Source organism: Quercus lobata, chromosome 2, assembly GCF_001633185.2.
Source record: "Quercus lobata isolate SW786 chromosome 2, ValleyOak3.0 Primary Assembly, whole genome shotgun sequence".
Lineage (NCBI taxonomy): Eukaryota > Viridiplantae > Streptophyta > Magnoliopsida > Fagales > Fagaceae > Quercus > Quercus lobata.
This window is the reverse complement of record NC_044905.1, coordinates 3,998,484-4,011,805: the sequence shown is the minus strand read 5'-3', so window position 1 is coordinate 4,011,805 and position 13,322 is coordinate 3,998,484. Positions and strand designations below refer to the sequence as shown.

The window sequence follows — 13,322 nt, the reverse complement described above, 5'->3', positions numbered from 1 at the left end:
ATGAAAGATTTATACGAAGTAGTTACTATTTTTGGAATCAAAATTAAAAGACATAGTGGGGGATTTGCACAATGTCAATCTCATTATGTTGAGAAAGTGTATCAAAGATTTGAACATCTTAATATAAATGAAGCAAATATACCTTTCAATCGAAGCATAAAGATGGGTGAAAAAACTGGAATAGCAATAGCATAGCTTGAGTATGCTAGTGCTATTGGTAACATGATGTATGTTATGCATTGTATAAGACCAGACATATCATTTTCAGTGGACAAACTTTCTAGATTTACAGGTAATCCAAGTGTGAATCATTGGAAAGCAATTGATAGAGTTCTTGGTTATTTAAAGAAAACCATAAGTTTGGGACTCTTTTATTATGAATTTCCAGCTGTGTTGGAAGGTTATTCGGATGCTAGTTGAATTACTAGTGTGAGTGATAACAAATTCACGTCTGGTTGGATATTCATTCTTGGTGGGGATGCCATCTCTTGGGTATCAAAGAAACAAATGTGTATTTCTCACTCCACCATGGAATCTGAATTTATAGCCTTAGCAGCAGCGGGCAAGGAAGTGGAATGGTTAAGAAATATGTTGTTAGGCATAGAGTTTTGGCCACAACCAATACCAGCCATTTTGGTGTACTGCGATAGTGAAGCCACACTGGGTAGAGCATACAATAAAATCTATAATGATAAGTCTAAACATATAGGTCTAAGACATGATTACATAAGACAATTTGTAGAATCTGGTACCATTTCAATTGTCTATGTAAGGTCAAATAATAATTTGGCAGACCCTTTTACCAAAGTAGTGTCTCTAGATATGGTTGGGGTAACATCCATTGGAATGAGACTAAAACTCTTATTTTAAGAGAATTATCAATAGTAGGAACCCAACCTCGAATTGATTTTATCTAAGAGCTTTAAAGGGTAATAACAAGCTATTTATACGTGGTTAGTAAGAGCACTAATTTTGTGTCTCATTCAGGATGGATTAGTGCAGACTATTACGATGTAATTGAGGATGAGTTTTACACTCTTAATGAAGTTCATAAAGAATAAATGTATGTGCAACAAGGACATAAGAAGGAGCTTCATCTTTGTGAACATAAAAATGGTGCCGCTTCTAGCAAGAGTAAAGGATTTTCTCTTGTAAATGTTCACTAAACCGAGAAGAACACAAGACTATAATAGTGCTAAGAACAGTGGATTTCTAAATGTGTTGTGGATGTTCTTATGTGTGTGTTATTTTTTATTTCAACACATAAAAGTTTTGGTTTAAGCACCAAGCCACCATTAACTCTGATGATTTCTTGAGCAATTAAACTAAGGGGAGGTTTAAGTTGAAAGACACCTTTCATTATGCATGATAAAATATCAATCAAGTGAGACATATATTATTACAACTTAGTGGGGGATTGTTGTATATATAGATATATACATGGATAGGTTGTAATAATGATGTTTGAGTTTAGAGAATATGGTTTCATAAAGTGAAAATTCAAGTTTTGGAATTTTCTAAGTGAAAATTCAAAAATCAGTATTTTCGATCAATCGAAACTTTGGCTCGATTGATTGAAAATGGTAAGAAAATAATCCTAGAGTCTTTAGATGTCTCGATCGCTGTTCAATTCCTGTTCAATCGATTGAAGAGTGCATTCAATTGATCGAAATGAACTTTTGACCGATCAAAAGTCGAAAATCAGGATTTTCTGCATAATTTTTCTAGTGACTATTCAGAAAGGTTGAAGAGTTTTCAAGGCTAGTGAATGGTTTTATGAAACATGTTGACTCTCCATAGGTGCCTTTTGATGAAATATAACCCTATGGGTATAAATAGAGGCTTATGATCATTTGAAAAATAACTAACTCCAAAAAATCAAGTTAGAGAGAAACACAAGAAAACCTGTGGTCATTCTCTAGAATTGCTATTTGTAGAACACAACATCTTGGTTGTATCCTAGGGACAAAATTGCGATAACTCTTTAGCAACAATAGTGTGGGAAGCAAATATTGTCTAAGGAAAACGATATTGTGCCTCCAATTTATCTATTTTCTATTTGTTTTTTGTGTTAATCTTGTTATTCCATTATTACTTTGTGTAATATCCCCAACAGGAGTTTGAGATATACTTTTATTCCTAGAATATGAATTTATTTAGTAAAGATTTTGATGATTCCTTGGATATCAGCGGGTTGACAAGACTCGAGCGATGATCGTTGGGCTATCTCCTGTAATACAAAGAACACTGAATCAGAGGGGACCGGTGGTGACCGGCCAAAAATCCTCCGATGATGAAGTTAGTTACTTTTGAACTCTTTGTAAGGAATAAGTATTCTCTCCCGATGAAATTGTCTGAATCCCCTTACCCTTCATCGAAGAAGCCTTATATAGTATGTGTGGAACGGTTATCTGTTTAGTAACCGTTCCCAATGTCGAGGAGTCCGGAGAATTGGGGGTAACTTCCATAACCGCTGTGGAAGTTACCTGGGTTGGACGGGCCGATGAACTCGTCCATCCTTAGTAAAGATGGACGAGACCTCCACGATGAGCTCGTCCATCTTTAGTGAAAGATGGACGAGACCATCTTGGAAGGCTTGCCCTGCGTAAATGATGAGTAGATTCCATGAGGTATTGTTCGTCCATATATGGACGAGGTTCGCCAGAACGCTTGGAATTTTCTCCGCCTATTGTAGCTTCTTTCGTTGGACGAGACATATGGACGAGTTATGGACTTGGATTATTTGTGACACCATTAGATTTGACTACAATTCTATCACATCTCTTATTTTTTATTTTATAGAGTTGCTACCTGCGAAACTTTTAGTTTGAATTATATTAGGTGGCTAGTTTCTTAAGCTTAATTTTAATTAATAAATCGAGCATGATTATTTTTTTCAATTTTACATGTTTATTTTATGAATTTTCAAACTTACAAGTATTTTTTTTTATTATACATTGCGATTTGACCAGTGACTCACTGGTTGAACCACCCAATAATTCAACTTTTAAATTGGGTTAGCGTCTAGTTCAAGTATAATAACTATGGTGCTAGGTTCAATACCCTACAATTTCCTAGCCAAAATAAAACTTTACTAGTATAAAACACAAATTTAATTACATTTATTGGAATTATAAAAGACTACAGTGTATACTTTTTCCATATTTTCTAATAATAATATTGTAATTAAAAGATACTTGGTTGAATAGTAAAAAAAGAAAGAAAAATGATTATATGAATGATTTATTTTCTTACAATAAGTGGGAGGTACATACAGATTGAGGAAAAATTCGAACTTGACTTGAGAAATTTGGGCAATACTCAAACTTGACTCGAGAAATTCGATTTTGGGGAAAAACCCAACCTAATTTGTTTTGCCCATAACAAATTGAGTGATATCCGACAATTTTGTGCCTAGTCGGGTTAGGTACCCATTAGCTAGTGGGTTTTGACATCCCTAATTGTGGTGGTGGTGGAGTGAAATTTGAGAAATTTGTCTAGGGTTTCTATTTGAGTTTGTTTTCTAATGGAAAACAAGGTAAATTACTAAATTGGATTTTTAACTTGAGTAAGACTTAGGTACAATACTTAGTTGTTGTTCTTTAGGTTCCCATTTTAAGATTCTGTCATGTAAATTTTTTCTCATAAGATAAAAGTGTATTTTTTAATTAAGTAACCACATTGTTGCATCTTAAAAGGAAAATGGAAAGAATAGTACTTGTCATTTTAATTTAATGTATTGAGTCTTGTTCACACGGTGTCATGTGTGATGCACGTGATAATCTTTTCGTTGGACTTGACAACAAAACAAACGACAATAATGAATAAGTATAAAACGGAGTTATAACTTTGGGAGGGTGTTTTGATAATACTGGAGGGGTGAACATGAAAACAAAAAAAGAGTTGCAAAAAAGTGAGCTAGAGTGGTGTGTTACGGAACTCTGAATATGTCTGAGTCACACACACTGACGGCGAAAGGGGACAAAATAATGGATGCAAACACGAAAGTCTCTCCACCCTCACTTTCTGTAGGTCCCACATAAGAAAGAAAAAATTGAACAGTCACGGTCACCCACTTATTCCAAAAGCTAACTTATACTACGTGGCAAATCATAATTCGCAGAAATTCGAACCAATAGTATTTCTCCAAGCCGTACCTACTCACTATAACCACGCTCCTAAGTCCTAAAACACACACACACGCGAGTAAAATCAAAGTTTTAACTTTTAACAGTGGTAAAAAAAATGAGTCCCACTGTTTGGTCAGGTTCTTAACCCAGCGCGTGACTTAACTCAGCTCCAAATCCAATGCACCATTTCTAGAATCTCTCCTATTTCCGTGGGTTAGTCTCTTTTCTATTTTTTTTTTCTTTGCCTACTTCACCTATCAAATCTCATCCACATGGTTCTTTTCCTCTAATTGGCAGCTTCTGATTTTTTTTTTTTTTTTTTTATAGGAATTGTCAGCTACTGATTCATTCTATGTATAGTGGATATTGCTTAAAAGATTCAAACTGTATGTAATCTGATTTTTTTGCCAAGCTCAACAACTTTTAATAAATGATAAATTGAGTTTTATGGTTTATTATTGAATTTTAGGTCAATTATATACTTATTATTACTTATTAGTTATTTTATGTATAATACATTTTATGTTAATCTAATATCATGTATTAATCATCTTTTTTTTTTTTTTATTGAAAATTGAAAAAATTATAAATTTTTTTATAAATAACTTTTTCATTTTTTCTTAAATTTTTTTTTTAAACTGGTTCACTAATGTATGTCCTAAGGACATACGTTAGTGAAACCCTTTTTTAAATGCTATAGTTATTTTTTTAAAACTATCATGCATTTACGTAATCCAAATGATAATTTAAACCCTTTTTATTTATTTTATATAGTAGTTGTTTTTAATAGCGAATCAAAAAATCAATATTTTTTTTGTTTTTGTTTTGTGTAGGTCAAATTCAGAAGTATAAACCTTATCAATTGAGTTTAAAAAAATAGTAAATTGAGAATTCAAATCATATTTAATCTAATTTTTGGTCAAGCTCAATCATTTTTTATTTAAGTTGAGAATTTAGCAAGTTTATTGAATACTTGTTAGATGAATACTAAATTTCATGTTAATCTAATATGATTTATGATCCAATCTTTTTTTTGAAAAGAATCATGAACCAATCCAAATGATAGAATATCAAAATATGAAAACTATAATTTAAATATTTATTTAAATAAATCATTATTAATACCTAGTGCTCTTACTATTTGGAATGTAGTATGAATACATAAATGTTTTTTTTTCCTATAAATTTAATGGGATTTGAATAATTATATCATAATAATTCTTATTTATCATCATGTAAAAATATTAACTAGTTTCTTTTGTGTAGAGTGATTATAATAAATTTTATAGCTTAAATTAGAAAATAGAGACGATATTTTATTTTTACTAAGAAAACTAAGAAGATAATTTCCTTTTGAGATTAAATTCTATGAGGACGTGTTGCAAAACTTATGTTTTACCTCTCAAATTCCAATACGTCACATAATCTTATCACGTATTTAAAAATAAGAATAACTAATCAATTGTAATATCTATATATAAATCCAACCAAATTGGGAGTTTATTGAGATATTATTAAGTGTGGTATGATGTATTAAATTTAAAGTAAAATATTAATGTGACAATCTCTTATGAATGGTGTAAAATATGAGTTTTATATCCCATCCTTACCAAATTCAAACTCTTTTCTTTTTGCTCACCAAAAGTAAAAGAGATGAGTTAAATTCATTATTTGAAAAAATCAATACTTAACCAAACTCTAGAGACTTATAGTTTAATTGGCAAATTTCCACCCACAAAGTTCTTGGAAGTTCAAGAGAAAGAGGTTTTTTTTTTAGCTTGTTGCCACATATTTAGCATAAAATGATATAAAAAAGCTATATATTTTGATAAATACCATACAAATAAGCAATCAAAAACTACAAAATACCCCAAGACCAACCGAACTCTTTAGTGAATTTCAATTAATTTAATTGGTAAAAAGCAACAAATAAGCAAAGTTGGATTTGCTCAAAAGAAGAAGAAGCAAAGTTGGAATTGTATTTGTGCCTCTACGAAAACCCAAAAGGTGCTGCGTCTATTTATTTATTATTAATATTCCTTGAAAAAAAATTGTCAATAATATTTTTTTTTTAATACATCCAAAAATGGGTTTGACATAGAACTTATTGGGCCCTCAGACGAAAGATATCTATAATTTATCCTACATAAAAGATTATTACCTTACCTATATATGTTCTTCCGAGCTGTACTTAGTACTAACTTATATTCATTTCTTTTCCAAAAACATTTTTTTTTTTTTAAATTTAAAAACTAATATTTATTTCTCTTAAAATATCTCCCATTAAAATTCCCAGTCCCTTTCCTTTATAAGCCCACTGACCTCCCAACTTTTTCACACACCCACCCTTTCCTCACAAACCCATCTCTCTGAAAAATAGTTCACAGTCAGAGAAAAAAAAAGACAAGATGGGTTCCTATAGATCATCTTTGATCTTCTTCTTGTTCACGATTTTAGCGGTATCGACAGCCTTGGACATGTCGATCATCGGGTACGACCAAACCCACGTCGACAAATCGAGTTCGAGGACCGACGAGGAAGTGATGGGTCTGTACGAGGCGTGGCTTGTGAAGCACGGCAAAGTCTACAACGCCTTAGGAGAGAAGGAGAAGAGGTTCGAGATCTTTAAGGATAATCTCTTGTTCATCGACCAGCACAACGCCGAGAACCGGTCTTACAAGCTCGGGCTGAACCGGTTCGCTGACCTGACCAACGAGGAGTACAGAGGCATGTACCTAGGTATGAAGAAGAGTGGTCTGAGGAAGCTTTCGAAGCCTAGGAGCGATCGTTATGTGCCACGTGTCGGTGATAAGTTGCCCGAGTCCGTTGATTGGAGGAAAGAAGGTGCGGTCGTTGACGTCAAAGACCAAGGGAGTTGTGGTAAGTTTCACACTTTGATTGCATAATTTTTACCTTTTTTTAAATTTAAATTTAAATTTAATTATTCCTTCTAATTTCATCTAGTCTTGTAGTTAGTTTTAATATTTAGTTTTCTAAATCATTTTAGTAGACTTAATATTAGAAAAAAAAGTAGTAGAAAATAAAAGATTAGTAAATGAGATTGTAAAGTTCATTCTATCACACTGTCGGTCTGTGGAGTTCCCGAGATGTTTCAGGGTTAAAAAGTAAAATAGTCTGAGAAAAAAGCCGAGACACCAAATAAAAGATTAGAAAAGTAGAATGATCAGATTCAATCCACTACACGACTGGCCGACGGAGTTTTCAAGAGATGTTTCGTGGATAAGTGGAATAATTTAGCTGGTATAACTATTTGTCTATTTGTATATCCCTAAGGCTATGATCGTAAATCGCACAGTAATTAATAATATAATATAAGATAATTCTAAAAAAAAAAATTGGTGTAAAAATAAAAATATGTAAGAAAAAGAAAAGAAAAGAATATGGACCTTGGAAATTACGGATTAAACTTCTGACACGTGTGAAGACAATTTTGTCGGTGTTACTGTTCCAGGATATGCGGGTCTTATATAAGCTAGTTTCCAATTTTCTGTATTTAGGAGTTCACAACTTACACCGATGTCTGACTGAGATCATGAACCGGAATTGAGACCCAATTCAAAGGTCTTGTTGGCAAGACAGTTTTATTTATTTATTTAATTTTCTTAAATGCAATACCTGGCATAGTTAGTCTGTATCTGGACAGGTTTTTATTTTTATATATATATATATATATATTTTTTTTTTTTTTGGTTTTTTGTTTTTAAATTATTTTAGATTATTATTTTTATTTATATACAGTTTTATAAAGTTTCTTTTTTCCTTAGATACAATCTTACTTTAACCAATTTTTAGCAAATAAGCAATAATCAATAAGTGGAAAGCTGCATCCAAACGATCGCGAGACCATGATTAAGATCAGCTGTCAATTTTCTTCAGTTCTAAAAATCCTATTAATCCATTTGAAAGCTGTGTATTGAACTTTGTTACACCTGTAATTTACTGTTTTAATTTTGCTATTCATTGAAATTATTGACGACCTTACAAATTCCAATCCACATATCAAAATGGATAAATAGAATTTTAGAAATTCTATTGTGGAGTTCTGGATGACCCTCTAATAATTTGGCCAAGCATCTTTGGCAAAACATGCTGTGGCTCTCAGATTGCCCTTTTTTCAGTCCAAATTCATAAAATTTTTAATTCATGATTTGCCTAATTGCATTTAAATATTTTTGGGCCTCATTCTCAAAAAAAAAAAAAAAAATAATAATAATAATAATTTTTGGGCTTGGAATCTGGATAGAGGTTGCGTTCTTCCTCAGCTCACAAAGTGGGCCCACTGGACCTGGCAGTTTTCACACCTGTGGGCCCGGCTGCTTAAAAATTTATTTTCTTAATTATTAAAATGGTCCATGGGCCGGTTCTGAGACCGCATTTTTCTCGCCAAAGAATTGTCTCATTTAACTCGTGTGAAGTAGACTATGTTGTCTGTTTGGCAGTCTTTGTCATTTATACAATTTAAAGTTTGGCTTAGAATATTTGTGTTTGGATGTCAACTAATAGAGCTAATAAAGACTTGGTCATGTTGCAATTCTCTTTCAGTTAGTGTCTTGCCTTTAAGATTGAGTAACAATGGAGGCAATAATATGGGACCCTTTCTAACTTTGATTTATAGAAAATTATTTGGGGAGAAACAGAAAGTGAAACTTAGGTATTACTCTATATGTGCTGTGCATTAGGTTTCCAATTAAATTCAACTATGTGCCTATGTTGCATTGATTAATACAATCACATGGTTTAATTTAATTGGGAAAGTTAAGGTACAACACGGAAGGAGAAGTACATAAGCCAAAAAGAAAAAAAAAGAAGAAGATTTTAATCTTAATTATATGGTTTCACAGGATAGGGTGGAACAATGTAACAGTTGTTTCAAACTTTAGCAACTATAATTAATGAAAGACATGTGCTTCTGTTCCCATTATATTTAAGTTGGACAAAACTCCTTGGTTGCAAATCAAGGTTAAAGCATTTTTTGTTAATAAATCTTACATCATTTGTTTTGCTTTGTACAATTTGGTATGTGATGGTGTTTTAACTGTTTACTTTGAAATAAAGGGAGTTGCTGGGCATTCTCGACAATTTCGGCTGTGGAAGGGATAAACAAGATTGTGACTGGCGATCTGATCTCACTATCAGAGCAGGAACTGGTGGACTGTGATACATCATACAATGAAGGATGTAATGGGGGTCTCATGGACTATGCCTTTCAGTTCATCATCAACAATGGTGGCATTGACACTGAAGAGGATTATCCTTATAAAGCTAATGATGGCAGATGTGACACATACCGGGTTGGTAGCAATTCTCTAGGGAAAAACAAATTAAAAAGCTTAATTACCACCCAAAAAAAAATTCTTATTTTTTCTCGTCTTTTGTTTTGTGCAGAAAAATGCCAAGGTTGTTACTATTGATGATTTCGAGGATGTTCCTGTTAATAACGAGAAAGCACTGCAAAAGGCAGTAGCTAACCAGCCAATAAGCGTTGCCATAGAAGGAGGTGGCAGGGAATTCCAGTTATATGACTCGGTATGATTAAAATCTCAATCTGATTACAAGTAGATGATTTAGCTCTTTAGATGATATTGTTCTTAGTTTGGTGTATTGAGCCCTTCCATTGCTATTAAATTACTGTAAAAGTGTCTTTGTCATGATCTAGTTGCATTTAGCTCATGACCTTTGCCCAAGAATTACATTATACACAAGCCACTAAAAGCAACAAGACACTTAGTTTCTACCTAAGAACAATATTTTATGGAAACCAATCTAAGGACCCAGACATTTAGCATCCCATCAGGTGAATTTGTTTGTGAAGGCAGTTGCATTGCACTAGCTTGGATGCTCTGTATACTGTTCTTTTCAGTTCTACTATTGAAGCTGGGACTTGAATGAAAGCTTCTAATTTGTACACAAAAAATTGACCTCAAATCCTTAATTATCCCAATATTTTCAGGGTGTATTCACAGGAAGATGTGGGACAGCACTGGACCATGGAGTTGCTGCTGTTGGGTATGGCACAGACAATGGTGTTGATTACTGGATTGTGAGGAACTCATGGGGTGCAAGCTGGGGAGAGGCAGGTTATATTAGGATGGAGCGCAATTTGGTTGGCAAAGCAACTGGCAAATGTGGAATAGCAATGGAGGCCTCCTACCCTATCAAGAAAGGTCAAAATCCTCCCAACCCAGGCCCATCTCCACCGTCTCCAGTAGTGCCCCCAACTGTCTGTGACAACTATTACTCCTGTCCTGAGAGCAATACCTGCTGCTGTCTTTATGAGTATGGAAGATCTTGCTTTGCATGGGGATGCTGTCCACTTGAGTCTGCCACCTGCTGCGATGACTATTATTCTTGCTGCCCACAGGAATATCCCGTCTGCAATCTTAAAGAAGGCACCTGCTTGACGGTAAGAGCAACTCAACTTTATTGCATTTTACTTCTAGGGAAAATTTTAAGTATAGTTTCTTAGGTGTTGTATCTTAGGTTTCCCAATTGAAGTTAACCATGTGGTTGTGTTGATCAAATGCAGCCAAACCAATGCCAATGAATGTGTTGGTCTAATCAAACCTCCCTAGTACCTAGGGAATTAGGGAATGTGGGGGGGTCTCAGGTTCGAGACCCGGGGTTGGAGTATATTTAGCATTTATATATTTTTCTAAACTAAGCAAAACAACAAAAACAAATGCAGCAATACCAATGCAATCTTTTCTGAGAAGAATTAGATTCAACATTATTGTTGCAACTATATGGTTGAATTTAATTAAGAAACATAAGATATAACACCTAAGGAACTGTCAAAATTTTATGTCTCTAATCTATGAAACTCATTTGTTGATGACTTCCCCATTCCCCTCTGAGAATATTAACATCCCCTTACGTCTTGCTTACATGTATTGCCACTTGCAACAGAGCAAGAACAACCCATTCGGAGTGAAGGCATTGAGGCGAACTCCTGCTAGACCTTATTGGGCAATTGGAAGTGACAGCAAGAGCAGCAGTGCTTAAGCAAATCTTCAATCTGGTGGATGACATGTTAATAAGGAGTATGAAAAAATCATAGCAGCGATTGATGTTCTCCTTTGTGTTATTCCACTTGCTACCCACATTTCTATCGTTAAGATACAGATTGATGCTCTGTTGAAGATTATTTAGATACTGATTATGTATATAGTACTATATTTGTTTCTGCTGCATTTGAAAAACCAACAGACATTTTATCTGTTTCCAAAAGCCACCTGTAAATTCAGTCATTCAGCAGTGTCTTTAATGAATTGCTTTATCATTCCAATGCTACTTGTAGTCTGTTTGATACTATTATCATCAATCTTTTCTTTCCAGCTTGTCACCTAGATTATAATGCTTGAAGATCAGAAGTCAAATTGTGGCTAATGAGATAATATCACAACTTCAATTCAAATCCAGAGCTATAAATTCTTTATCCAATTTGGCTTATTTGGATATTGGATTTGTTTTGGTTGTGGTGACTGTTTTTAAGATAGAAAAAGTGAAAAGAGAATTTGTTTTCCTTGTGTCAATATGCTCATAATGCCCCAGTGTATGTTATAAAGACTTCGGAGTGAAAGCCTCTGTGGCTGTGTCCATGTCACTAGAGCCACTTCTGGTGTGTTTTAGGTCATCACTTAAGCTTTGTAGTTTTATGTCTTTTGTGTTTTCAGAAACAACAGCGAAGTTCAATATAAAACTGTATCCTGGAACTTAAAGTTAAACCTGAAATTTCTGTAAAAGATGAACAGGTAGAGGCGAGGTATTGAACCATAGATTTTGGTTTCTAACTTATGAGTTAACTGCTCATGCAATACCTTGTGTGTAAGCTTGCTAGAAGATGCTCAATGCCGGTCTAAGGTTTCAAGTTTGTGCATTAATCGCACATGGTCAGTTGGTGTCTTAGGTTCCTTAGAGAATCATGAAAAAGGTACATCACCCATGTCGTCTAGACCTCTCACATATTGGTTTTTTAGAAGATAAAAAGATAGTTTGGTAAGAACTAGGTAAGTCTCCACGATAAGCCACTCTCGTACTTTTCTTCAAGCTAAAAAAATTCTGAATAAAGATACGAGGTCGAAAGTACATGCTGCTTTTGTCAAAGTTGAGATATCTTTGTATGATTCCTCAGGTTTTTTTCCTTCTGAATAATTCATCTCAAGGTTAAAGCAGAGGAACACATGCTTTGTGTTATTTTTCATATCTTTGTTGGAATTATGATTTTCATTTTCATTTTTTTCACTAGGGGTGCGCCAATTCCTCATGCTAACCCCAACAACCTTTTTTTTCTTTTTTTCTTTTTTTGAGAAACAACCCCTTCAACCTTATACCATTTTTTTAAAGGGAAAGTCGTAAACTTTACTCTATGTGAAAATAGAAAGTACGTCTTCTCTGTTCAAGTACAGTCGTCACTTTTTTAAAGAGGTGTGAAAGAGGTGGGACTGTGGGAGAAAAAGAAAATGAAAAAAAAAAAAGAAAAAAAAAAAGAGGTTAAAGCATTAGAAAAAGTTTCAGTTATGTTTGGTCTTGTCAAGTGTGTCCCACGATTTTCAACTTATTTACAAAAAATGCCACTCAATAATGTTACTTGAAAACTAAATTATGATATAGATGAGTTCTCAAAATACATGTTTTAAACATCCGAATTTGAGAAATGTAAAACACTTTTTTTTTAACCACAGTTTTTGAAAATATGCTACCAAACAGGCCCATAATTACCAATACTCAGCATGTTTTGCTAATAAATGTGCTAGCTTGTTTACTTGTCACCCACATGTGAAATTTCAACCTTATATACCATTTGTTGTACCCTACTGGGCAGATGAACAATTAAGAAGGGCAACAAAAAACTGCATTGACAATTTGGCATATAATCTTGAATCAAATTAGATTTAGTTTTGAGTCCTAATAGTTTCATTTTATGGATGAAGTATGTACCGGTTGTAAAAAATAAAAGGCATGGTTTATATTCTTCTTTATTTTTATGAAAGAAAAAGGCATGGTTTCACTCACCCATTTTTGTCTACTATCCCCACTGACGCACTGCCTCATTCAATTGATTAATAGTTGATCAATAATTGAGTTCAACCTCACCACCACGGCCACTACTGTCAGATGATAAGTTTGTGTGGGGGGCGCACAATTGAATGAAGTTGTGGTGCTTCTCCAAGT

General features: G+C 33.8%; 1 protein-coding gene across 1 annotated transcript; it reads left to right on the top strand.

The window, feature by feature from the left end:
- The first annotated feature begins 6,469 nt into the window (after positions 1-6,469).
- LOC115974141 (probable cysteine protease RD21B) lies at positions 6,470-11,427 on the top strand. The gene is made up of 5 exons (XM_031094354.1): positions 6,470-7,010; positions 9,207-9,442; positions 9,537-9,677; positions 10,102-10,554; positions 11,058-11,427. The coding sequence occupies exons 1-5, from the start codon at positions 6,539-6,541 to the stop codon at positions 11,151-11,153; spliced, it is 1,398 nt and encodes a 465-aa protein (XP_030950214.1). The 5' UTR covers positions 6,470-6,538; the 3' UTR covers positions 11,154-11,427.
- The last annotated feature ends 1,895 nt before the right edge of the window (positions 11,428-13,322 follow it).